The sequence below is a fragment of the Ranitomeya variabilis genome, chromosome 4 (genome assembly GCF_051348905.1).
Source record: "Ranitomeya variabilis isolate aRanVar5 chromosome 4, aRanVar5.hap1, whole genome shotgun sequence".
NCBI lineage: Eukaryota > Metazoa > Chordata > Amphibia > Anura > Dendrobatidae > Ranitomeya > Ranitomeya variabilis.
Window position 1 is genome coordinate 578,437,247 of NC_135235.1, and position 26,776 is coordinate 578,464,022.

General features: G+C 44.7%; 1 protein-coding gene across 2 annotated transcripts in view; it reads right to left on the reverse strand.

Moving 5' to 3' along the window:
• Positions 1–6,542: 6,542 nt before the first annotated feature.
• Positions 6,543–26,776, reverse strand: part of LOC143765847 (peroxidasin homolog) — a 91,195-nt gene continuing 70,961 nt past the window's right edge. Inside the window, exons 16-20 of one of the 2 annotated variants that reach the window (XM_077252949.1) lie at positions 25,778–25,912; positions 16,013–16,221; positions 15,767–15,881; positions 14,731–14,812; positions 6,543–8,673 (exon numbers count right to left, since the gene is read on the reverse strand). In XM_077252949.1, coding sequence (XP_077109064.1) covers positions 8,593–8,673; positions 14,731–14,812; positions 15,767–15,881; positions 16,013–16,221; positions 25,778–25,912 — 622 coding nt within the window. In that variant the 3' untranslated portion in view covers positions 6,543–8,592. The remainder of the gene's footprint in view (positions 8,674–14,730; positions 14,813–15,766; positions 15,882–16,012; positions 16,222–25,777; positions 25,913–26,776) is intronic. The other variant, XM_077252948.1, reaches the window with a different exon arrangement.

The window sequence follows — 26,776 nt, forward strand, 5'->3', positions numbered from 1 at the left end:
ACAGTAACCTGAGTTCCCCTATAACAATAAGTGCCCACTTTATATTTAATAATGTCCCTAGTCTCCATCCTGTACAGCTCAGTATAATGACCCTTCACTGTATAGTACCACCCATGCAGTATACTGACCGCTTAGTAGCCCCCAAACTGTTTAATGGCTCCAACACTGTATGATGGGCCCCTAGATAGCCTCCATAATAATGCACCAGATAGTTATCTATATAGTATAATGAACTACTAATAGGCCTCTATAGTATAATGCATTCCCCATGGGCATACTCTATATTGTATAATGCGCCCCCATAGGCACACTCTATATAGTATATTGCACCCCCCATAGGCAGACTCTATATAGTATAATGCACCCCCCATAGGCAGACTGTAGATCAGTACTTCCCAAACTCCAGTCCTCAAGAACCCAACAGGTCATATTTTCAGGATTTCCATAGTGCTGCACAAGTGAGAGAACTCCTGATACTTCCATCACCTGTGCAATACTAAGGAAATCCTGAAAACATGATCTGTTGGGGTCCGTCAGGACTGGAGTTTGGGAAACACTGCTCTAGATATAATGCACCCCTATATGCAGACTCTATATAGACTCTATATAGTATAATGCACCCCCATAGGCAGACTCTATGTAGTATAATGCAGCCTCCATAGGCAGACTCTATATAGTATAATGCACCCCTCATAGGCAGACTCTATATAGTATAGTGCACCCCCCATAGGCAGACTCTATATTGTATAATGCACCCTCCCATAGGCAGAGTCTATATTGTATAATGCACCGCCATAGGCAGACTCTATTTAGAATAATGCACTCCGCATAGGCAGACTTTATATAGTATAATGCACCCCCATAGGCAGACTCTATTTAGTATAATGCACTCTCCATAGGCAGACTCTATAGTATACTGCACTCCCCATAGGCAGACTATGGTATAATGTACCACCCACAGGCAGACTCTATAGTATAATACACCCCCCATAGGCAGCTTCTATAGTATAATGCAGCCCCAATAGGCAGACTCTATAGTATAATGCCCCAATAGGCAATCTCTATAGTATAATGCACCCCCATAAGCAGACTCTATAGTACTAGATGGTGGCCCGATTCTAACGCATCGGGTATTCTAGAATATGTATGTCCACGTAGTATATTGCACAGCCCACGTAGTATATTGCCCAGCCACGTAGTATATTGCCCAGTGACGTAGTATACAGCACAGAGCCACATAGTATATTGCCCAGTTACGTAGAATATTGGCCAGTTACATAGTATATTGCCCAGTGACGTAGTGTATTGCCCAGTGACGTAGTATACAGCACAGAGCCACGTAGTATATTGCACAGCCCACATAGTATATTGCCCAGCCACATAGTATATTGCCCAGTGACGTAGTATATTGGCCAGTTACGTAGTATATTGCCCAGTGACGTAGTATATTGCCCAGTGACGTAGTATACAGCACAGAGCCACATAGTATATTGCCCAGCTACGTAGTATATTGCCCAGCCATGTATGACAGGTTAAAAAATAAAAAATAAACATATACTCACCTTCCGCAGGCGCGTTGTAGCTCTGTTGCCTGTGTGGGGTGCAGGCGGCAGCTTCCAGTCCCAGGGTGTGATGACGTCGCGGTCACGTGACGACGTCGCGGTCACATGACCGTGACGTCACGGCAGGTCCTTGTCGCGCAGGACCTGTGATGACGTCGCGGTCACATGACCGTGTTGCGGTCACATGACCGTGACGTCACGGCAGGTCCTTTCCGCGCAGGCGCGCAGGACTTGTGATGACGCATTCCTTTCATTAACTGCTCAAACAGATCTGAGTAGGGAGGTCTCGGTAGCATAACTTTTCCTTTTTGGCAGCATTGAGTAAACTGATTGTCAGATGGTTTTTCATCAATGAAATTCAGAGAGTCGCATTTAGAGCAAACTGCATTCATATTCCCACAGTAGTATTCATGAATTGTACTTTCATTGTCTGTTACGTAATGTGCAAGTTGTTGAATATTGTCCTGGTCGTGCCTTAGTTGGTAGAGCATTCGTTTTTTATGAATTTGGCGATCATGTTGTTCCTGTCGTACAACAGTTTGTTGTGGTGTCTCCTGTTGGCGACGTTGTCTGTGAGATTCCACATCCTGGGCTTGTCTGGCGGCAGTTTGTTGTGGTGTCTCCTGTTCCCGATGTTGTCGTTTTCTTGCTGCTGCTGCTGCTTTTCTGTCATCCTGATTGGCGTATTTTCGTTTACGACCCATTCTAAGATAGAAACACAGGGAGATGCCGCCCATACAGGGAGATGCAGGCACACACCCTACACAATGGCGGCACTCGACAGCAGTGGAGGACAATGATGATTCCAGAATTCGCGGCAGACTGTGCCCATTGCTGATTGGTCGAGGCCGGCAATTAGACCCTTAGACAACACAATGGCGGCACTTGACAGCAGTGGAGGACAATGCCCATCGCTGATTGGTCGAGGCCGGTTGGCCTCGACCAATCAGAGACTGTGCCCGTCGCTGACCAATCAGAGACGCGGGATTTCCAGGACAGACAGACAATTAAACCCTTAGACAATTATATATATAGATAATGCACTCCCCCATAAGGAGACTCTATAGTATAATGCACCCCCATAGGCAGATTCTATAGTATAATACACCCCCATAGGCAGCTTCTATATTATAATTCTGCCCCCCATAGGCAGACTCTATAGTATAATTCCCCCCATAGGCAGTCTCTATAGTATAATGCACCCCCATAAGCAGACTCTATAGTATAATGCACTCCTCCATAGGGAGACTCTATAGTATAATGCACCCCCATAAAAACAATAAATACCTCTCCTCCTGGTTCCTCCGCTGCTCCTAGCGCCTGCACGCGCCCACTTCACTTCACTGTCTGCATCAGTGACATCAGACGCTGATAGGGGGATGATGGGAGAGGGATCGTAATGCTTCCACTCTTATCAATGTGGTCAGCTGTATTGGCATCCAGCCGATACAGCTGAGCTTGCAATGATGGGCAGGTGGGCCCACTGCTGGCACTGGACCTCTGGTGGCAGGACCCCGGGTGGCAGGGCAGGGAGATCATGTCTCCCTGCTCAGCCACGGAGTGTAACTGTATGGGCGTGCCGATACACTTACAATAGCGTACCCCGACCGCCCCCTCTGCCCCCCTTCCCCCGTAGCTACGCTACTGGGCCCCAGGATTTCTATGTACACCCCTGGCTCAGTGGAATTTGGAAGCAGTCACTTACCCCTCAAACGTAAACAACAAAAAATGAGGTTGACAATCACCTCCTAGAAAAATGATATAAATGTGCAGGTGCAAGTCACTGTGGCTACATTGCTAAAGCATACCAATAAATTAAACTATGCTCTAAGCTATATGCAAATATTGAATAAATTAATTGCATAACTGATATGTAGCCTTTATTTATTCTTGTTAAATTCTTAAACCACATTTTAAACAAATTGTGTGAGCCCAACTATCGGCAAGTTTTTCTTCTTTAGATGGGAAAGTCATTTTTTGTAGTGTACATTTGGGGGGCAAGTGACTTCTTCCATATTCATCTGAGCATTCCTCCTTTTTGTCCAAGGCAGTTGCAGAGCTAGGTCCTACCTTCCCTTTAAATTTGTTTGCAGACCTAGGCCCAGGAGAAGCAAGTCTGACAGCTTGGGTTCCCATCTGAAGAAGATGTTTGTAATTGATGGAGCATGTCTTCCAGCTGTCCATGGCTGTTTTAATTTATAGCAGTGTCTAGACTCTAGATGGATCCCACTTGTCCTTTCATTTTGGAAGGAGGTGTTTTTTGCAGTGTATATTTGAAGGTAAAGTGACTGACTCCATATTTGGCTGAGCACATCTCCAAACTGTCCAAGACTGTTTTTAAATAGAGTAGGATTGGCATTTTAAAGGGAATCTGTCAACAAAGACAAGTCCAGTGATACCTTTACATGGCCAATATGTTCCTCCATTACTGAGAAATCAGTGCTTGAATTGATATGCAAATGAGGCTGAATAGCTATCTGTCACTCCAGCTCTATTCCCTGCCAAGCGCCGCCTCCTTCTGATTGACTGACAGCTCCTTTGCCTGAAGCCACACAACACAGAGACTGTCACTCATGAAGAAGCAGGTGGTGCTGGATGGGGAATAGAGCTGGAGTGACAGAGGCTTCAGATCTACCAATCTTATGCCTACCTCAATCATATCTATTCCCTTAATACGCAAGACACTACTGTCACAATTGTGATGTGACTTGAAGCATCTTGGTATCGTTTTGAGTGTGTGAATTTCCGTTTCTTTGGCAGCTGTTTGGCTTCCTGTTATAAGATGGTTATAATGTCTCCCTCCTGCATTTGGAACTGGCGGTGACGCTGCCTGTACGCATGCGCGCATGGCCCAACCACTCCGGTCGGCGTGTGGCGTCTTTATGCTGAGGCGGTTGCCATGGTTAGGCGGCGCCCAAGCATGACGCCACCGCCGCTGAGAGTCGCAGGTTGCCGTGGCAGCGCTTGCGTCACTTCTGGTGCGCGTCACCGCGACTTCTGGCAGGACGGTACTTAAACCCGGCACTTTGGTCATCTGATACGCCCCCTGACGAAGGAGTTCATCTCCGAAACGCGCGTCGGGTAGACGTGCAGACCGTGGATAGATATACATCTCAGCGCCATCCTAGAAGGTAATATGGAGAGTGGTAGTTACCACTCCGGAATTGATGCTAACAATGGGTATTTGTAATCCCATTAGGTGAATGGTCCTATGGACTAAGGACATCGGTATATGGGCATGTTTTGGGGTGGTGGCATTGCGGTAGGCATGTAGAGTGGTTGATACCTCCAGCATAGATTTTTTCTAGCCTAGTTGATAGTGCACACGGGGACTACTACAAGGGTGGGTATAGATTTAGCCCAGTGTGGCAATAATATGGTGAATTGGTCTCTTGTGGATAGAGGCACATAATATACCTATGAGCATAGGCCATACCCATATGCATACATTTGTCCAGTCTGCCTTTCTGTATAGATCCCTCATACTAACAACAGAGACTTATATGGGACTATCCTTTTGGTCTGCATGTTTTATGTCTTGCACGGTAGTATTTTGTTCGTGGCCTGCATTAACTTCTCACTGTGTTTCATTATTGTCCTGTATTGATATTTTTAGATTGTGTGTTTTGTACTAAAATAAAGATTTTTTTTTTATAATATTTTGTTTGGTCGTTTTGTGGTTTCCACACCCCCCATTGTATGATGTAGTAACGACTGGGTTACAATAAGTCCGCAATTAGAACAACATCTGTGAGTGATATCTGTTAGCGATAGTTATGTTGTTGAGAAACATCATTATTTTTTTTCTCATCTAAGAGCAGCATGATGTACAGAAAGATACTGTGAATTCAACGATGTATCACTTAGTTTACTGGGTGCAGCAGTTCTGGCATAATCAGAGTTCTTACATGTAGAATGCAGCAGAGCTGAGAAAGCTAACCTCGCCCACACTACATTCTCTATGTGCATTGTCTATTGACAGCGAGCTGCTAATCAGAGGAGGGGGTGGAGTTATACTGGTTTCGCAAACTACTGTGAAGCTGCTGTAGTCCAGGTAAGGGTAATCAACAAGTGATAAAACCTTCACTTTAAGTAAACTGCACACAACCTGACGTGTAACACATTGCTGAAATCTGTGTTTTACCCTCTACTTCGTGCTGTCATCAGATTAGGCCTCTTTCACACTTCAGTCTTTTGGCGTCAGTCTGAAACCGCCATTTTCGTCAAATAGCGGATCCACCATTTTTTTTTTGGCGGATCCGCTATTTTCCCATAGACTTGCATTAGCGACGGATTGTGGCGGATGGTCGTCCGTTCCATCCGCCATGTGACGGATCCGTCGAGATTTGGCGGACGTCATCTAGACATTGACGGACATTATAACGTTTTTTGTCTGCGCCGAAATGGCGGTTCGCGACGGATCCATCGCGTCCGCCATTCCATAGAATGGCCGCCTATGGGCGACGGATCCATCACGATCCATCATTTCGGCGGATCCGTCGTCCCAATCCGCTTTTTCAATTGAGCATGCTCCAAAAAGTAGATACTTTTCCCAGACAACTCCCAAGTAACGGATCCGTCAAAAAACCGGATCCGTTACAACCGTTTTCTCAACAATTGTGACGGATCCGTCGATCCATCACTATGTCGGAGCAGACTGACGCCAAACAACTGAAGTGTGAAAGAAGCCTTAAATAGCATAAAACTGCTGATAGAGTCACTTTAAGAGCAGATTTCCAACAGATGAGATTGCCTTGTTGCTGGCAGATGGGCTCACCCAATTTGATCAAAATGTGTGCTAAGAACCTCAAATTCATAAGTATGGTCTACAGTATATGTTAGTAATGCAGGTAAAAGTCATATATTTAATGACTACATATATCTTATCGCACTCAGAATGATCGGACTATTGGTATTCTATTACGGGCAGAATAATGGGAAGAATTGTAGTAGTTATATTTGTATATTTATGGTTACAGCTAAAATAACAATATCTATAATAAACTGATAGAACAAAGACAACCAGAAGTCACAGTTTTATTCCTTCCTATAGGAATCAATTAGAAAATACGTTTTCATACAATTAGATCCAATACGACAATGTTACATACTAATATCTGCCGATTCGTTACACAACTGCTTATTCAACATGATACCGTATCGTATATATCTATGAATCAAGAGTGTGGATATATAGTAGATATTAAGGAGGCTTCTTTTAGGCCAAGTGTCCTAGTGATAGGTAAAGTTTGGGACACTGCACTTATGGCCACTGTTGGGCACATATGCTAAGGGGAAATCGCCCAACCGTAGCCATAGTCCACCATAGGGACCTATTTAAAAATAATTAATACAACATCATATAATTTTTTTTTATAGCGGCCCACAGTAATGGAAAGAAAGATCTGCTACGCTTTCCTATATAGTTAAAGAATAACCATCTTATTAATTTTTATTTAACAAATCAATAGTATACATGAAAATAAGCAGCATTGTTATATATCTTATCAGAGAAATCTGCTTCTTTCTTTCCCTGACTGATTTTTGACTCAGTTCAGGGGTAAAATCTATATTCAGTGAATACAGATTTCCACATTACTGACATAAGAGATGAGAGTTGGTGCTCGTAAAATTCTATGCATAGGGGAGGAGGAGGGAGGAGCGAGGGGCAGACACAAACATTCTGCTGTAAGTTCTCTGGAAATGACAGTTCTCCATAGAACTCTATAAGCACCAACTATCATCTCCTATCTCAGGAATAGGAAAGTCTGTTTTCACTGAAGACAGATTTTACCAGTGAATTGATAGTTTTCAGAATAGATGGTCAGATCTTGAGGAGAATGAAGACATTTCTCTAAAAAGAGAAATTACCAAATTTCTTATTTCCTTGTATACTATTGATTTCTGAAAAAAAAATAAAACGATGGCTGCATACTGGCCAAACAGAGGTGGAAGGATCAAACTTTTGGCCTCTGGTGAATGGAGGCCTATGGGAATGCCAAAGGTCAGCAAAAGCTCCAGAGTTTAGGTTATGTGCACAGATGCGCTGTGTCCTATATATATATGAATCACCTAGTGAATCCTGAGTTTGTAGGGTCTGTTATTTAGCACCTTCATCTCTAGCCATTGAAGAGAGCTACTACAAAATCTCATCATATGAGATGAGATCTGAGATGAGATCTGTGCAATGCTTTAATTTCCCTATGGGGGTGCTGACAGGTTCTAAGAAGACAAGGAGTCCAAGAAATATGACAACCTGGTGTAATTTCTGGCATATTCCTCTCTGTTTTCCTGCTGCCTGAGCAGGAAGGAACTAAAACAAGTCTGTGCAGAATACAGAGGCAGGCTCTTGTACAGCAAATGTAATTTCCTAAGACCACTTGTGTCTTATACCTAAATCAGTGTTAAATCTAACTGTAAATAAAAAAAAATTATTTTTTTTTTCAGGAATGGAACATTGATGACCTATCCTTATGATTGACCATCATCATCAGATCAGAGTGGCTCTTATTCTTGTTAATGTACAGATTGAAGTAGTGTGCCCTCCATTCTTTAGCAAGCACAGATCGGTGTTTTTCATAGTACCTGTACCTGGCATTATATCTTACCAAAAATCTGTCCTATTGATGTGAATGGAGCTATGGTGCAACACCAGGCACAGCCATTGAGAAGGGTACAGGGTATTAAGGGAAGCACTACAGTCTCTTCAATTAGCTGATCAGCAGGCGAGTTGGGATTCTGACCCCACAGATCGGCTACTGATGGCCTATCCTAATCTAACTGGTAAACCTGCGGGATACACAAGGGGCTGGAGAAGGAGGAATAATGGGGACATCATTATCTTATGTGAGGACTAATATTACAGGTGGATCTCGGCTGTGTACTGAGTCCTTGAACAGTCAGGTAGAGGAAGGCCTGAATGTACAGCAGTATAAGTTCTGGTGGTCTGCACCACCACCACGCAGTCATCCTTATTGCTATTCATTTTTGCTTTTGGAGTCCTCTGTGTCCTTGTAATGAGGACGTATCATCAAAGCTGGTTTGGTTGCTCCGGTTGTCTGTCTGGTAACATCTTTTGAAGGTGCCTCACCTGAGCTTCAAGCTCCTTCACCTAAAACAGAAAATATAACATTGATGCCGCAACCTGATAGACTTAAAGGGGTATTACAATGACAGATCCTTTGACATAGGTTATGCTATAAGTGACTAATTGACTGATAAATAGGGTCTCAACTTGGAGTGACCCATATTTTGCAATAGCAGCCGAGCATTAGTCAGGGAGGGAAACACAAGCAGCTGGACCTAAATGGAGATCCTGAATACTTTTAATCCACCTAAACATCATATTTTCCCTATTTACATTATTAAGGCCAACTGATCATGGATCACTACCAATTCTAAAATTAAAGAGGTCATGATATTCCAGAGCAGGGGTCCCCAACCTGTAGCCCAGGAGTCACATGTGGCTTGTGGTCCCATGAATTGTGGCTCGTGGCTGTCTATCAGCTTGGTGTATTAGTTCCAGGTTTAGCAAACAGGTATGAAGGGCACATCTCAAAAAGGACTGGGCCTGTCTAGGAAGGGGCATAGATAAGCGGCTATCAGGTGTTTCCTGGAGCTCCTGATGGTGGAGACAGACTGGGCTGCAGGTAGCCACTGTCACGCTCACGCCCTGACTGGTGGGCGTGAGCTCGGGGGGTTTGTGGCCCCACTGTGCCACAAACCAGACTACCCTGGAAGGGGCGTGACTATGACAGCTGCCTTGGTCTTCAATGGAGCCTCTGATGGTGATGTCAGGCTTGTGCAGTAGGCAGCTGCCAGGTGCTACTCCAGGGTGGTGTCTGGCTGTGGCTGCTGATCCCACTTGGGAAACAGGAACACCAGGATTGGTGCGGGCATCAGGTAGGACTAGCAGATGAGCACAGATGAAACTCAGATGAGTAGGCTGGCACGGCTGGGACACAGAGCTTTCAGAGACACAGGACTGGCAGGAACGACAGAGACACAGGGCTGGCAGACACGGCATAGAGACACAGGGATGGCAGGCATGGCAGAGACACAGGGCTGGCAGACACGGCAGAGACACATGGCATGCAGGCACGGCAGAGACACAGGGCGTGCAGGCACAGCAGAGACACAGGGCTGGCAGGCACGGCAGAGACACAAGGCTGGCAGGCACAGCAGAGACACAGGGCTGGTTGGTGTGGTGTATGAAGGAACAGGTAGGGACCTGTTCACACAGGAGGTGCAGGTACGGATATGTAGTATGAAGGAACAGGTACGGACCTGTTCACACAGGAGATGCAGGTAAGGAAACAAGCAGAAAGGAATGAAGTATGAAGGAACAGGTTGGGACCTGTTCACACAGGAGATGCAGGTACAGAAACAAGCCAGAAGGAAAGGAGAATGAAGGAACAGGTTGGGACCTGTTCACACAGGAAGAGAACCGCAAGGCTGCAGATAGGAGCGGTAAAGCAGCAAGAGATAGCGCAGCAACAAAAGCTAAGCAGACCGGAACCGCAAGGAATGCGGAGAGGAGCGGCAGCAAGAGATTACTGCAGCAGCAGAAGCTAAACAGAGCGGAACCACAAGGAATGTGGAGAGGAGCTGCAGCAAGAGATATCTGCAGTAGCAGGAGCAGAGCAAAGTAGAACGGAGTAGAACCGCAGAAGTGCGGAGCAGAGGTAAAGCTGCAAGAGAGCGGAGCACAGGTAAAGTCACAAGAGCCGCAAGAGTGCGGAGCATAAGCAAACAGAGAGGAAACAAGGAAAGACACAGCAGGGAGAGAAGCCACAGACAAGGAGACAGAGGTAGGACAAAGTTCAGACAAGGTAATGGAACAAGACAAGGTACAAGAACAAAGACACAGGGACCAGAATATTCTGCCTCCTGGAGGGCAGACAAACAAGATCAAGGCAAGGCAAGGAGAAGAGCCTCTAGAGAGGGAGTAACACAGAGCAACGCCTGGCAACTTAGAAGCTAAACACAAACTGAGCTAACACATTGCACAGGCCCAGTCCACTGGGTGGAGCTTCACTAAATACTGGAGGCCTCTTGGTAATTGGTCAGAAACAGATTAGACAGGTGCACCTGATTCCTATAAGAACCAGAGAGTTCAGGCGCCGCCCCCCTATGCACACAGCCAGGAAGCATGCAGAGAGCAGAGGCACAGAATATGGAGCTGGCAAGAAACAGAAACCACATCATGACCTGGAGCAGTGGGTAAAATAGTGTGAGAGATGAGAGGCCATACTGTGATGCCAGCAGAGTTGTTACAGCCACCAGGTACCACTCCAAGGAAGATCCTGGTACTGCAGCTGCTGACATGGACTAAGGCTATGTTTAGACACACTGATCTGGGATACTGGATGATGGATTGGCCGCATATGGACTGGAGAACAATGTTCAGGCACTGGCCGCACTGGGACTAAGGGACTTTGGGAAAAGGACAGGCCGCACTGGGACCAGGGGACTTGGGATTCAAGACTGGCCGAACAGGACCAGCAGACAACATTCAGTCACTCGCCACACCGGGACCAGAGGACTACAGATTCAGTACTGGCCGTACAAGGACCAAGGGATGACATTCAGGAACTGGCCACACCAGGACCAGGGGACTTCGGGAACAGGACTAGCCTCACCAGGACCAGGGGACAACGTTCAGTACGCTGGCTGCATCGGGCCAGGGAATCTGGTTCAGTACCAGGCTGCATTGTGACCAGGGGACCTCACAACTGCACTAGTAGAACACCACCCTATCTAATGACTTAACTCATTGCTTTGCGACCCCCTGAGGGAAAGGGAATCTTTTATACTGCATGACTCCCAGCAATTGGCTGACAGCAATCTAGCAGGTGAACACATTATGCTAAATGCCTCTCAGTAATAGGCTGAGGGCATTTTACTATATGTGCCCTGCCCCTTTAAGAACAGGGGAGCGTGCGTGCGTGCGTGCACTGTGCGGCGCATACACACAGACCAGGAAGCAGGGATCACATCAGAGGCCAGACCGTGGGGCCAGGACGGTGAGTAAGCCGACGTCCCTGCATGGAGGGAGAATTAGACACCATGCAGGGGCACCGACCATAGCACTACAGTAGTGCAGCGCCCCAGAGTCCTGGTCGTTGCAGTACTGACGCTCCGCCACTAAGGGGAGTGATGGTACGTCTGATGGCTGTTGTGAATTCCATTTCTCGGACTCCCTCCTGTGGTCATGAATGGTACTTTGGTTAGTTCTGCTCTTGGACTCCCTCTGGTGGCTTTGAGCGGAACTGCTGGTCTCTGAGGTTTGCTTTCTCTGCTGCCCTCATTTATTGTTATGCTGGCTTCCCTATTTAACTCTACTCAGATCGTTACTTCATGCCAGCTGTCAATGTTTCAGTATTGGTTCAGATCTCTCTTGGACTTCTCTGAGGACCTGTCTACTCCAGCAGAAGCTAAGTCCCTGCTAGTTAATTTGTTGTTACTGCTGCCTGAATATATTTCTTAGTACTGCTAATTTCTAGTCCAGCTTGCTATCTTGATATTTCCTTGCTAGCTGGAAGCTCTGGGGGTGCAGTGTTGCACCTCCACACCGTGAGTCGGTGTGGGGGTCTTTTTGCATACTCTGTGTGGTTTTTGTAGTTTTTTGTGCTGACCGCATAGTTTCCTTTTCTATCCTCTGACTATTTAGTGAAGTCTGGCCTCCTTTGCTAAAACCTGTTTCATTCCTGTGTTTGTGACTTTCCTCTTAACTCACAGTCAATATATGTGGGGGGCTGCCTTTACCTTTGGGGAATTTCTCTGAGGCAAGAGTAGGCTTCTATTTCTATCTTTAGGGGTAGTTAGCTCTTAGGCTGTGAAAAGGCGTCTAGGGAGAGTTACGTACGCTCCACGGCTATTTCTAGTGTGTGTGATAGGAGTAGGGTTTGCGGTCAGCAGAGTTCCCACTTTCCCAGAGCTTGTTCCGATTACTAGTTTACTCATCAGGTCATTCCGGGTGCTCCTAACCACCAGGTCCATAACATGATGGCACTAAAGGAGTTCACCTGACCAGGTATCACAGTCACACATTACACTTCACACTCCGGCCACCAGGGGGAGCAAAGGGTTCTATGTATTAGGCCACTCCTCACACTCTGGTAAAACTGGGGGTTGGATAGGAAGTTAGGGAGAAGCTGACTGGGTTTTGCCCAGGTAACATCTAGTGAGAGAAGAGCGTTGCTTGGGAGGATCCAGGGGGGTCCCTGTCAGGGGTGGGATCCTGGCAGAGGCCTAGCGAAAAGGACAGATCGTTACGGAGCTGCGCCTGCACTTCATTGCGGCGGCATCTTAAGAAAGGACACGAAGCGAAGTATATTGTGGAGAAGTGAGAAACAAGATCACAGCACAAAGGCGATAGAACCAGTAGGAGTCGTGCCCCGAGATCGGCAACATTCTACTGAGGTGTGTAGCCAGTGGCCGGAACGCCGAGGAAGTATTGGGCTCTACGCATTACTTCAAACCAACGGCAGGGCAGTTAATTATAGGTTGGCTGCCTCACCTAAATTACTTAATGAAGACAACGGAGGACAATTGTGGGAGAGGGGCGTCTCTAGGGTCCCTATAAAATAACTCCAGGCCTACCCCGTCATACGGGTGCGTCCTATCCATATCATCTGGGGGACGGAGAGAAAGAACAGAAACATACACGACAGTTGTGAGGACTATCCTGTGGTGCTCAGCAGGGAAGTACTACAACACCCAGGCGCTAGTAGGTAGGCACTGAATTCCACCTGCAAAGGGAACTCTGGATGTGCCTTCGGACCGGCCGGTCTCAGCCAGCCCTGTTAACAGTGCTCTGGATTGCGGATGCTGAAGCCTTCAGTAAAGAGGTAAAGAGACTGCAACCCTGTGTCCTCGTTATTTACTGCGACCTACACCATCACCTACACCTTTTATTGGGCGCCCGTTAGCAGGACCACGGACCGGGTCGGGCCACCGTGACATCCTCAGAACCGAGAGACCCGGTACCGAGTACCCCGCTGTCCTGCGTCTGGGGGCCGCTCCAGTAGCCTTGCACAGAAGAGCAGATCTGGATGTAGATAAATTGGTCTTAGGGGTTTAGAGATAACTTAAGTATGGTAAGGCTGGTTTCACACTAGCGTTTTGAGGAGCTGCGGAGGGCTGCGGACTTCCTCCATGAAGCCCCACCCTCGGCCGAACCTCCGCCGCTAGCTCTGCCTACTTCTGCATGCGGCCTGCATGCGGCCAGCGTACCTATCTTTAACATTAGGTACGCAGGTCGTGCGGCTGTATGCGGATGCTTCCACATGCATCGTTTTGACGATGTGGAGGAAAAAAAATTGCAACAAGCTGCGTCCTACGCTGGTCGCCGCATCAAAACAACGCATGCGGAAGCATCCGCATACAGCCGTACGACCTGCGTACCTAATGTTAAAGATAGGTACGCAGGCCGCATGCAGAAGTAGGCGGAGCTAGCGGCGGAGGTGCGGCCGAGGGCGGGGCTTCATGGAGGAAGTCCGCAGCCCTCCGCAGCTCCTCAAAACGCTAATGTGAAATCGGCCTAAGCTGGAGACAAGATGACACCACCTGTCAGAGGAGGTGCTTGAAGCTGGATACAACAGTGTGGTGGGAGTGCTGGATTACAGAATACTGAATGGGGGTATTGTGGAAACTTGGTATACTGCTGTGGGGTGTTTTGTATGGAAAAGCTTTGGTTTCATTATACCTGTAATGGGGGCTTTGGTTGCCACTACTGTGAGGGTGCTGGCGGGAGCTGGATGTCACTTGCAACTCTCTCTCAGAGCTGAATGTGGCTCTCACGGTCAGAAAGGTTGGGGAACACTGTTGAGCAAAGTTTGTGGCACCTGGTGGAGATTTTGGACCCCTGGAAACTGTCAAAAGCAAGAGGATGAACACTATGACGTGTAGTATAGTGCTCATGCTCAGGCAGCACTTGTCGGTGCCATGTGACCCCTGTAACTTACAAATCATCATGGCCCCCAGCACAGCCATTTCCATCCGGTGAATGTTGTGTATAGGTAGATAAGCTCAACCTAAACTTTATCTAGAGTATCTTCAGTTTTCAATCCTATCCTGAATTATTTACATACGGTATTTTATCATGTCACCTCGTATGTAATCAGTAGATTCACAGTCAGGTTATCTTTTCAATGTCTGTCATCACCTTGTTCTGCAGGGTAGAGATGGCGCTCTCCAGTCTGGGCACATGATCTTCTGCAGAATAGTCATCAGGAAGCTCCTGCAATCTGTAATAAATGTAATTGGCATAATGATATGCTGCCCTTGCAAATCCTTCTGTGCCCAGCTACTAAGAACGTCTGCATGTTGAACATTTAAGTGCACAGAAATGGAAGGAATATATTAGTTAAGACAACAAACAAGATCTAGTTCAGTACAGACCTCTTCTTCCCTGAAGATGTACATGGTGCCTCCCATTCCACATTATGGGGGAATCAAAATTGGGCTCACCTCTACCCTTACCCTTCTGTACAGGGATCACATCTAGCCTAGGCAACCACCCATCAGCCTACAGTGGCACCATATTTGAGTACCTCCCAACTCCCCCTACAGGTGGACCACATCTAGGTTATATCTACTAATGAGGATTTTTTCTAATGTTATCACTATTTATGCAGTGGCTATTTTCTGAGCTGTGGTGGACATGCTGTATAGGTGAGCTGGTTTTTTTTCTTTTTCTGTTGCTATCTACGTCTCTTCCATATGGGATCTCTTAGGCTGGCCGTTCCCCCTACAGGGGTATTGCTTCCAGGCATACTTACACCACCTACCCATTGGGTGCCCCAAGCCAACCACAGAGGAATAAAACCTGGGCACCATCTTACCACACAACATCTATATACCTCCTGCAGAAGGAACCTTATCTAGATACCTCATCACTTTAGAATTACCACCGTTAGGCTCCCTACCCCTACAGTGGGACCACATCCAAGTAGCCCACCCGCACAGTAGGACCACAGCCAAGAACACCACTCCTCCACTGGGCGACCACCCCCAGGCATTACCCCTCTAAAGGTGGACCACATCCAATCACCAAACCCCAACAGGGGAACCACACTCACGGACCAAACCTCAGCAGGGGAAAAACCTCCAGGCACCAAACCCCTGCTGGAGCAACATATACAGCCACTCTTCGTTAGGCAAATAACGGCTAAACACCCACTTCAATAACAATAACTCACTGGGAGTCATCTACACCCGGTCTGTGGGAAGTATTTTCAGAGAAACTGAAGTGCTGGTCCCTTCGGCTTCGGAATTGTAGAGATAGGGCATCAAACTGTCCTCTGCCCCCACACCCTGCGTCCATGGAAAAACAAGGAGACATGCCATTAATAAAATGCCAGATTAATCTATTGTGTGATATATGCAGCAATAAAGGAGCAGAGAATGTTCTGTGCCAGTCTCTGAGCCTCACCCATCCTGCTCACCGTCACAGCACTCCTGCCAGAAACGTAGATCTATCCCAGGTAAATCCTCACATTTCTTCATGCCATTGGGGAAAGATGCTACATGAAAAACATCTTCCTGCACATGACGGATATTGTCCCCATTATCACAGAGGATTCGAGCCAGCGACATCTGCTTTATCTGAGCGAGCTGAGGTGGAGTGAAGACGCTGGGGTTACTATACCAGAATCTGCAAGAAGCAAATTGAGGAGTTGAAATGCAAAGAAGTTATGGAAAATAAAAAGACTTCAAGCTCAGATACAATAAAAATAAAAACTTTGCTGAGATGTGCATGTCCTTTCATTCATATTTTTGCAGTCATGTTCTTATACATAGTGGACAGTATTATAGTAGTTATATTCTTGTACATAGTGGCAGTATTATAGTAGGTATATACTTGTATATATGAGGCAGTATTATAGCTGTTATTTTCTTGTACATAGGGGGCAGTATTATAGTAGTTATATTCTACATAGGGGCAGTATTATAGTAGTTATATTCTTGTACATAGGGGGCAGTATTATAGTAGTTATATTCTTGTACATAGGGAGCAGTATTATAGTAGTTATATTCTTGTACATAAGGACAGTATTATAGTAGTTATATTCTTGTACATAGGGAGCAGTATTATAGTAGTTATATTCTTGTACATAGAGGCAGTATTATAGTAGTTATATTCTTGTACATAGGAGGCAGTATTATAGTAGTTATATTCTTGTACATAGGAGCAGTATTATAGTAGTTATATTCTTGTACATAGGAGGCAGTATTATAGTAGTTATATTCTTGTACATAGGGGGCAGTATTATAGTAGTAATAATCTTGTACATAGGAGTAATATTATAGTAGGGGCAGTATTATAGTAGTTATATTCTTGTACATAGAGGCAGTATTATAGTAGTTATATTCTTGTACATAGGGAGCAGCATTATAGTAGTTATATTCTTGTACATAGGAGGCAGTATTATAGTAGTTATATTCTTGTATATAGGAGGCAGTATTATAGTAGTTATATTCTTGTACATAGAGGCAGTATTATAGTAGTTATATTCTTGTACATAGTGGACAGTATTATAGTAGTTATATTCTTGTACATAGTGGCAGTATTATAGTAGGTATATACTTGTATATATGAGGCAGTATTATAGCTGTTATTTTCTTGTACATAGGGGGCAGTATTATAGTAGTTATATTCTACATAGGGGCAGTATTATAGTAGTTATATTCTTGTACATAGGGGGCAGTATTATAGTAGTTATATTCTTGTACATAGGGAGCAGTATTATAGTAGTTATATTCTTGTACATAAGGACAGTATTATAGTAGTTATATTCTTGTACATAGGGAGCAGTATTATAGTAGTTATATTCTTGTACATAGGAGGCAGTATTATAGTAGTTATATTCTTGCACATAGGAGCAGTATTATAGTAGTTATATTCTTGTACATAGGAGGCAGTATTATAGTAGTTATATTCTTGTACATAGGGGGCAGTATTATAGTAGTAATAATCTTGTACATAGGAGTAATATTATAGTAGGGGCAGTATTATAGTAGTTATATTCTTGTACATAGAGGCAGTATTATAGTAGTTATATTCTTGTACATAGGGAGCAGCATTATAGTAGTTATATTCTTGTACATAGGAGGCAGTATTATAGTAGTTATATTCTTGTATATAGGAGGCAGTATTATAGTAGTTATATTCTTGTACATAGAGGCAGTATTATAGTAGTTATATTCTTGTACATAGGGAGCAGCATTATAGTAGTTATATTCTTGTATATAGGAGGCTGTTGTGAATTTGGATTCTGGGCTCCCCCGGTGGCTACTGGTGGAATTGAACTTGTGACATCATCTTCCCTGTTCACCTGTTCTGATTAGATCTAGGTGTCGCTATATAACCTGGCTTCTCTGTTAGATGCTTGCCGGTCAACAATGTTATCAGAAGCCTCTCTGTGCTTGTTCCTGCTCCCAGACATCTACTAGATAAGTTGGACATTCGTCCATGTTTTGTTTTTGTATTTTGGTTCCAGTTCACAGCTGCAGTTTCGTTACTGTGTCTGGAAAGCTCTTGTTGATCAGGAATTGCCACTCTGGTATTATGAGTTAATGCCAGAGTCCTAAAGTAATTTCTGGATGTGTTTTGTTAGGGTTTTCTACTGACCATGAAAGTATGCTTTCTGTCTTCTGCTATCTAGAAAGCGGACCTCAAATTTGCTAAAACTATTTTCCTGCTGCGTTTGTTGTTTCATCTCATATCACCGCCAATATATGTGGGGGGCTTCTGTCTCCTTTTGGGCATTTCTCTAGAGGTGAGTCAGGTCTTATATTTCCCTCTGCTAGCATTATTTAGTTCTCCGGCCGGCGCTGGGCATATAGGGATAAAAAGTAGGACATGCTACCTGGCTACTTCTAGATGATGCGGTAGGTTTAGTTCATGGTCAGTACAGTTACATCTTCCAAGAGCTTGTTCCTATAGAGGCTTATGCTAGTTCTCTGGCCATGGAGATCATGACAGTTTGACCGGCCTACTAAAGGGTTAAAATCCTTGGCTGAGAAAGGAGAGAAATAAGAAGTCTGCTGAGAGTTTTTTTTTTTTTTTTTTCCCTCTGTGCTCTTAATTGGATCACTTGCCAGTCTGTCTATGCTGCAGTCTTTCTTTTTTTTTTCTCTCCTTATAATCTTTGAATGGCTTTGTGTTCACCTGTTAATAATGGATCTTCAGAGTGTAACTGCAGGTTTGAATAATCTCACCACGAAAGTACAAAATTTGCAAGATTTTATTATTCATGCTCCGGTATCTGAGCCGAGAATTCCTTTGCCGGAATTCTTCTCAGGGAATAGATCTAGCTTTCAGAATTTTAGAAATAATTGTAAGCTATTTTTGTCCCTGAAATCTCGTTCTGCTGGAGACTCTGCACAGCAGGTTGGGATTGTGATTTCCTTGCTCCGCGGCGACCCTCAAGACTGGGCTTTTGCATTGGCACCAGGGGATCCTGCGTTGCGCAATGTGGATGCGTTTTTTTTGGCCTTGGGCTTGCTGTATGAGGAACCTCATTTGGAACTTCAGGCAGAAAAAACTTTGATGTCCCTATCGCAGGGGCAAGATGAAGCTGAAATTTACTGCCAAAGATTCCGTAAATGGTCTGTGCTTACTCAGTGGAATGAGTGTGCCTTGGCGGCTACTTTCAGAGAGGGTCTCTCTGATGCCATTAAGGATGTTATGGTGGGGTTCCCTGTGCCTGCAAGTCTGAATGAGTCCATGACAATGGCCATTCAGATCGATAGGCGTCTGCGGGAGCGCAAACCTGTGCACCATCTGGCGGTGTCCACTGAGAAGACGCCAGAAAGCATGCAGTGTGATAGAATTCTGTCCAGAAGCGAGCGGCAGAATTTTAGACGGAAAAATGGGTTGTGTTTCTATTGTGGGGATTCTACTCATGTTATATCAGCGTGCTCTAAGCGTACTAAAAAGCTTGATAAATCCGTTTCCATTGGCACTTTACAGTCTAAATTTATTTTGTCTGTGACCCTGATTTGCTCTTTGTCATCTATTACTACTGACGCCTATATCGACTCTGGCGCCGCTTTGAGTCTTATGGATTGGTCCTTTGCCAATCGTTGTGGGTATGATTTAGAGCCTTTGGAAACTCTTATTCCTCTGAAGGGGATTGACTCCACCCCATTGGCTAATAATAAACCACAATACTGGACACAAGTGACTATGTGTATTAATCCGGATCACCAGGAGACTATTCGTTTTCTAGTGCTGTATAATCTACATGAGGATTTGGTGCTGGGATTGCCATGGCTGCAGTCTCACAACCCAGTCCTTGACTGGAGAGCTATGTCTGTGTTGAGCTGGGGATGTAAGGGGACTCATGGGGACGTACCTTTGGTGTCCATTTCATCATCTATTCCCTCTGAAATCCCTGAGTTCCTGTCTGATTATCGTGACGTCTTTGAAGAACCCAAGCTGGGTTCACTACCTCCGCACCGTGAGTGCGATTGTGCTATAGATTTAATTCCGGGTAGTAAATACCCAAAGGGTCGTTTATTTAATCTGTCTGTGCCTGAACATACTGCTATGCGAGAATATATAAAGGAGTCCTTGGAAAAGGGACATATTCGTCCATCGTCATCTCCCTTAGGAGCCGGTTTTTTCTTTGTGTCAAAAAAAGACGGCTCTTTGAGACCATGTATTGATTATCGGCTTTTGAATAAAATCACGGTTAAATATCAATACCCATTGCCGTTGCTGACTGATTTGTTTGCTCGCATAAAGGGGGCCAAGTGGTTCTCTAAGATTGATCTCCGTGGGGCGTATAATTTGGTGCGGATCAGGCAGGGGGATGAGTGGAAAACCGCATTTAATACGCCCGAGGGCCACTTTGAGTATTTGGTGATGCCTTTTGGTCTTTCTAATGCCCCTTCAGTCTTCCAGTCCTTTATGCATGATATTTTCCGCGATTTTTTGGATAAATTTATGATAGTGTATCTGGATGATATTCTGATTTTTTCGGATGACTGGGACTCTCATGTCCGGCAAGTTAAGAGGGTTTTTCAGGTTTTGCGGTCTAATTCTCTGTGTGTCAAGGGTTCTAAGTGCGTTTTTGGGGTTCAGAGAATTTCCTTTTTGGGATATATTTTTTCTCCCTCTTCCATTGAGATGGATCCTGTCAAGGTTCAAGCTATTTGTGATTGGACGCAGCCCTCTTCTCTTAAAAGTCTTCAGAAATTTTTGGGCTTTGCCAACTTTTATCGTCGATTTATTTCTGGTTTTTCGGATGTCGTTAAGCCATTGACCGATTTGACTAGACAGGGTGCTGATGTTGCTAATTGGTCCCCTGATGCTGTGGAGGCCTTTCAGGAGCTTAAGCGCCGTTTTTCTTCTGCCCCTGTGTTGCGTCAGCCTGATGTGACTCTTCCTTTTCAGGTTGAGGTCGACGCTTCTGAGATCGGAGCTGGGGCAGTGTTGTCGCAGAAAAGTTCTGACTGCGCCGTGATGAGGCCTTGTGCCTTCTTTTCCCGTAAATTTTCGCCCGCTGAGCGGAATTATGATGTTGGGAATCGGGAGCTTTTGGCCATGAAGTGGGCGTTTGAGGAGTGGCGCCATTGGCTCGAGGGGGCCAGACATCAGGTGGTGGTATTGACTGACCACAAAAATTTGATTTATCTTGAGACCGCCAGGCGCCTGAATCCTAGACAGGCGCGCTGGTCATTATTTTTTTCTCGGTTTAATTTTGTGGTATCGTACCTACCAGGTTCTAAGAATGTTAAGGCGGATGCCCTTTCTAGGAGTTTTGAGCCTGATTCACCTGGCAACTCTGACCCCACAGGTATTCTTAAGGAGGGAGTTATCTTGTCAGCTGTTTCTCCAGACCTGCGGCGGGCCTTGCAGGAGTTTCAGGCGGATAGACCGGATCGTTGTCCGCCTGATAGGCTGTTTGTTCCTGATGATTGGACCAGTAAAGTCATCTCTGAGGTGCATTCTTCTGCGTTGGCAGGTCATCCTGGAATTTTTGGTACCAGGGATTTGGTGGCAAGATCCTTCTGGTGGCCTTCCCTGTCACGAGATGTGCGAGGCTTTGTGCAGTCTTGTGACGTTTGTGCTCGGGCCAAGCCTTGTTGTTCTCGGGCTAGTGGATTATTGTTACCCTTGCCTATTCCTAAGAGGCCTTGGACACACATCTCGATGGATTTTATTTCAGATCTGCCTGTTTCTCAGAAGATGTCTGTCATCTGGGTGGTGTGTGACCGTTTTTCTAAGATGGTTCATTTGGTTCCCCTGCCCAAATTGCCTTCTTCTTCCGAGTTGGTGCCCCTGTTTTTTCAAAATGTTGTTCGTTTGCATGGTATTCCTGAGAATATCGTTTCTGACAGAGGAACCCAATTTGTGTCTAGATTTTGGCGGGCATTTTGTGCTAGGATGGGCATAGATTTGTCTTTTTCGTCTGCTTTTCACCCTCAGACTAATGGCCAGACCGAGCGGACTAATCAGACCCTGGAGACATATCTGAGGTGTTTTGTGTCTGCTGACCAGGATGATTGGGTTGCTTTTTTGCCATTGGCGGAGTTCGCCCTCAATAATCGGGCCAGCTCTGCCACCTTGGTTTCCCCGTTTTTCTGTAATTCGGGGTTCCATCCTCGATTTTCCTCCGGTCAGATGGAATCCTCGGATTGTCCTGGAGTGGATGCGGTGGTGGAGAGATTGCATCATATCTGGGGGCAGGTGATGGACAATTTAAAGTTGTCCCAGGAGAAGACTCAGCTTTTTGCCAACCGTCACCGTCGTGTTGGTCCTCGGCTTTGTGTTGGAGATTTGGTGTGGTTGTCTTCTCGTTTTGTCCCTATGAGGGTCTCATCTCCTAAGTTTAAGCCTCGGTTCATCGGTCCGTATAAAATATTGGAGATTCTTAACCCTGTTTCCTTCCGTTTGGACCTCCCTGCATCCTTTTCTATTCATAACGTTTTTCATCGGTCGTTATTGCGCAGGTATGAGGCACCGGTTGTGCCTTCCGTTGAGCCTCCTGCTCCGGTGTTGGTTGAGGGTGAGTTGGAGTACGTTGTGGAAAAAATCCTAGACTCCCGTGTTTCCAGACGGAGACTCCAGTATCTGGTCAAGTGGAAGGGATACGGCCAGGAGGATAATTCTTGGGTCACTGCATCTGATGTTCATGCCTCTGATCTGGTTCGTGCCTTTCATAGGGCCCATCCTGATCGCCCTGGTGGTTCTGGTGAGGGTTCGGTGCCCCCTCCTTGAGGGGGGGGTACTGTTGTGAATTTGGATTCTGGGCTCCCCCGGTGGCTACTGGTGGAATTGAACTTGTGACATCATCTTCCCTGTTCACCTGTTCTGATTAGATCTGGGTGTCGCTATATAACCTGGCTTCTCTGTTAGATGCTTGCCGGTCAACAATGTTATCAGAAGCCTCTCTGTGCTTGTTCCTGCTCCCAGACATCTACTAGATAAGTTGGACATTCGTCCATGTTTTGTTTTTGTATTTTGGTTCCAGTTCACAGCTGCAGTTTCGTTACTGTGTCTGGAAAGCTCTTGTTGATCAGGAATTGCCACTCTGGTATTATGAGTTAATGCCAGAGTCCTAAAGTAATTTCTGGATGTGTTTTGTTAGGGTTTTCTACTGACCATGAAAGTATGCTTTCTGTCTTCTGCTATCTAGAAAGCGGACCTCAAATTTGCTAAAACTATTTTCCTGCTGCGTTTGTTGTTTCATCTCATATCACCGCCAATATATGTGGGGGGCTTCTGTCTCCTTTTGGGCATTTCTCTAGAGGTGAGTCAGGTCTTATATTTCCCTCTGCTAGCATTATTTAGTTCTCCGGCCGGCGCTGGGCATATAGGGATAAAAAGTAGGACATGCTACCTGGCTACTTCTAGATGATGCGGTAGGTTTAGTTCATGGTCAGTACAGTTACATCTTCCAAGAGCTTGTTCCTATAGAGGCTTATGCTAGTTCTCTGGCCATGGAGATCATGACAGGAGGCAGTATTATAGTAGTTATATTCTTGTACATAGGGGCAGTACTACAGTAGTTATATTCTTATACATAGAGGCAGTATTATATTAGCTATATTTTTGTATAAAGTGGCAGTATTCTAGTAGTTATATTCTTGTACATAAAGAGTAGTAGTAGTAGTTATATTCTTGTACACAGGAACAGTATTATAGTAGACAGATTCTTATACATAGGGGCAGTCTTATAGTCGATGTAATCTTGTACATAGCAACAGTAATATAGCAGTTGTATTCTTGTACATAGGGACAGTATTATAGTAGTTATATTCTTGTACATAGGGGGCAGTATTATAGTATTTATATTCTTGTACATAGAAGCAGTATTATAGTAGTTATATTCTTGAACATAGAAGACAGTATGATAGTAGTTATATTCTTGTACCTATAGAGCAGTATTATAGTAACTATATTCTTGCACATAAAGGGCAGTATTATAGTAGTTATATTCTTGTATACAGGAACAGTATTATAGTAGACAGATTCTTGTTCATAGAGGTAGCATTATGGTAGTTATATTCTTGCACATAGTGTAAGGATTTCGTACTAACTTAGGTGCGGCAGGCGGAAAACAGGAGGCATGCTTCTTTAAAAAAGTCCATGCGGGTTTATTTGCTTCCTAAATCCAGCAGTAACAACAAACGGTAAACTGCCTTCTGAGCAGGCAAAACAACACAAAACTGCCCTTAGCTGGGCTCTCTGCTCCCTCAGGCCTCTGGGCACACAGACTGGGCAATGTCCAACACGCAGGCTTGGTCTGGAGCCACACACACAGGAGGCCTTCTACCTCCCAAGACACCGACCATGTGCCAAACAACAGCCTCCATTATGTAGGCTGTAACCACACCCACAGGTGAGGTATGTGGGTAACAAGACCCGCCCATCTCTCATAGCTACCCGCAACCAGGACCAAGGTACACTAATCGACATCTCCAGGTTGCATCGCAGGGAGCAGACATCTCTGCGACACATACCTCCCATTGACTACATGGCCATTGGCCTCCTTACAATAGCAACAGTATTATAGCAGTTTTATTCTTGTACATAAGAGGCAATATTCTACTACTTATATTCTTGTACATAGGGGCAGTATTATAGTAGTTAAATTCTTGTACATAGAGGGCAGTATTATAGTAGTTATATTCTTGTACATAAGGGCAGTATTATAGTATTTATATTCTTGTACATAGGAGCAGTATTATGGTAGTTATATTCTTGTACATAGGGGCAGTATTTATAGTAGTTATATTCTTGGACATAGGGGCAATATTATAGTAGCTATATTCTTGTACATAGCGGGCAGTATTATAGTAGTTATATTCTTGTACATAGCGGGCAGTATTATAGTAGTTATATTCTTGTACATAGGAGGCAGTATTATAGCATTTATATTCTTGTACATAGAGGGCAGTATTATAGTAGTTATATTCTTGTACATAGGAGGCAGTATTATAGTAGTTATATTCTTGTACATAAGGGCAGTATTACAGTAGTTATATTCTTGTACATAGGGGCAGTATTATAGTAGTTATAGTCTTGTACATAGGGGCAGTATGATAGTAGTTATATTCTTGTACATATGGGCAGTATTATAGTAGTTATATTCTTCTGCATAGGGAGCAGTATTATAGTATGAAGGAAAAGCAGAAGTCCAGCGTGGGTGATGTCCATAAAAAAATACCTTTTATTCCATTTTTGTTAAAAGCACATAAATCCATGGATTTATGTGCTTTTAACAAAAATGGAATAAAAGGTATTTTTTATGGACATCACCCACGCTGGACTTCTGCTTTTCCTTCATACTACTTGCAGCACTGCATGATCCGTGTGCTGGGACTGAGAGGAGGTAAGCTGATCTTCGTTGCTTTTTCTTTCCAGTATTATAGTACGGTAGTTATATTCTTGTACATCTCATCAGTATTATAGCAGTTGTATTCTTATGCATAGGAGCAATGCTATAGTAATTAAATTCTTGTACTTAAGGGGAGGTTTTACTGGCATGAATTTGCAATAGTTTGTGAAGAGCATCTCAAAAACATTTTCTCATGCATTCAGAAGTGTTATTTATAGTACAAAACATCATACTGTGAAATCTTTTTGAAGATCATCAAATAAAATTGCATTCTAGAGTGGTCTTCAAGGGGGTATGGTCCACGGTGGCTTGCAAACCTTTTAAAGAGGGCATTTGTAGAAGTTTTGCTTCATGTACCTGTCTCCATCTCTGAGTCTTCTGAACTGAGTCACTAGAAGACACATTAACGTGGGTCCAAGTCGACTCCCTGCCACCAAATCTTCCACAATCAAGGCTGGAAAAAGGTCCACATTTTTCGGGGTCCCATACAAACTATAATTACAAAAGACAGCCATGAGGGCAATTTCATCACCTTTAAAATGATGGCGATGGTTACACTAAACATGCCACAAATAAAACCAATATTTTTGACCGGAGCGATGACGAAAAACAGTGAAGATGCCAAAGAGTGAGTATATGACTGGGGGCAGGTGGATTACATTGAAAGTGCCACTGCAGTGCTGAAAAAAAAAATGCTGGAGTGGTGCTTTAAGAGTCAGATGGGAACAAATAGCAATATTAATTATGTAAAAATTAGGCTGGAAATCACTATATAGCATAAGGCAAACATATCGGCCCCAATGTGCCACATTCAAGAGGCACACGATTCTTAATTAATTTGGTGCACCTTACGTCTGCCATTACCTCATGAAATGTCTCTGTTCAGGGACTGAAGTATTTTTCTGTTATAATTGAAGCCCATTTTGCAGTGTAAATTATGATAAATTTGCTAATTGCATAAAAAGGGCAAAATTGCAAAATGTTCTCACAAACTACAACTTATGCAAACATTTTGTAAGGTTTCAAACAGAGTAATGCCAGAATTCTATGTGGTGATCACTGACTTTCGGCTTTAGGGCATGGCACAAATGTCAACGCTTCAGCCAGTCACGAGTTTGGTGGCTCGTGCAATCAACACAGGTAGATCGCTGAGCTTTGTGATTATCTGCATCGCTGTCTACATGATATCAGCACCCAGGCAAACAACAGACAGACTGGGCCAGTGGCAGAGAGCTGGACCAGGGGAGGGTAAGTAATACCCAGATTGTTTGCTTTAGAACTATCGCAGCTTATAGTAACATTTCATGAGGGGGGAATGCTGGAGTGTCTACACTACTGTTTCATGAAGGGTGCACA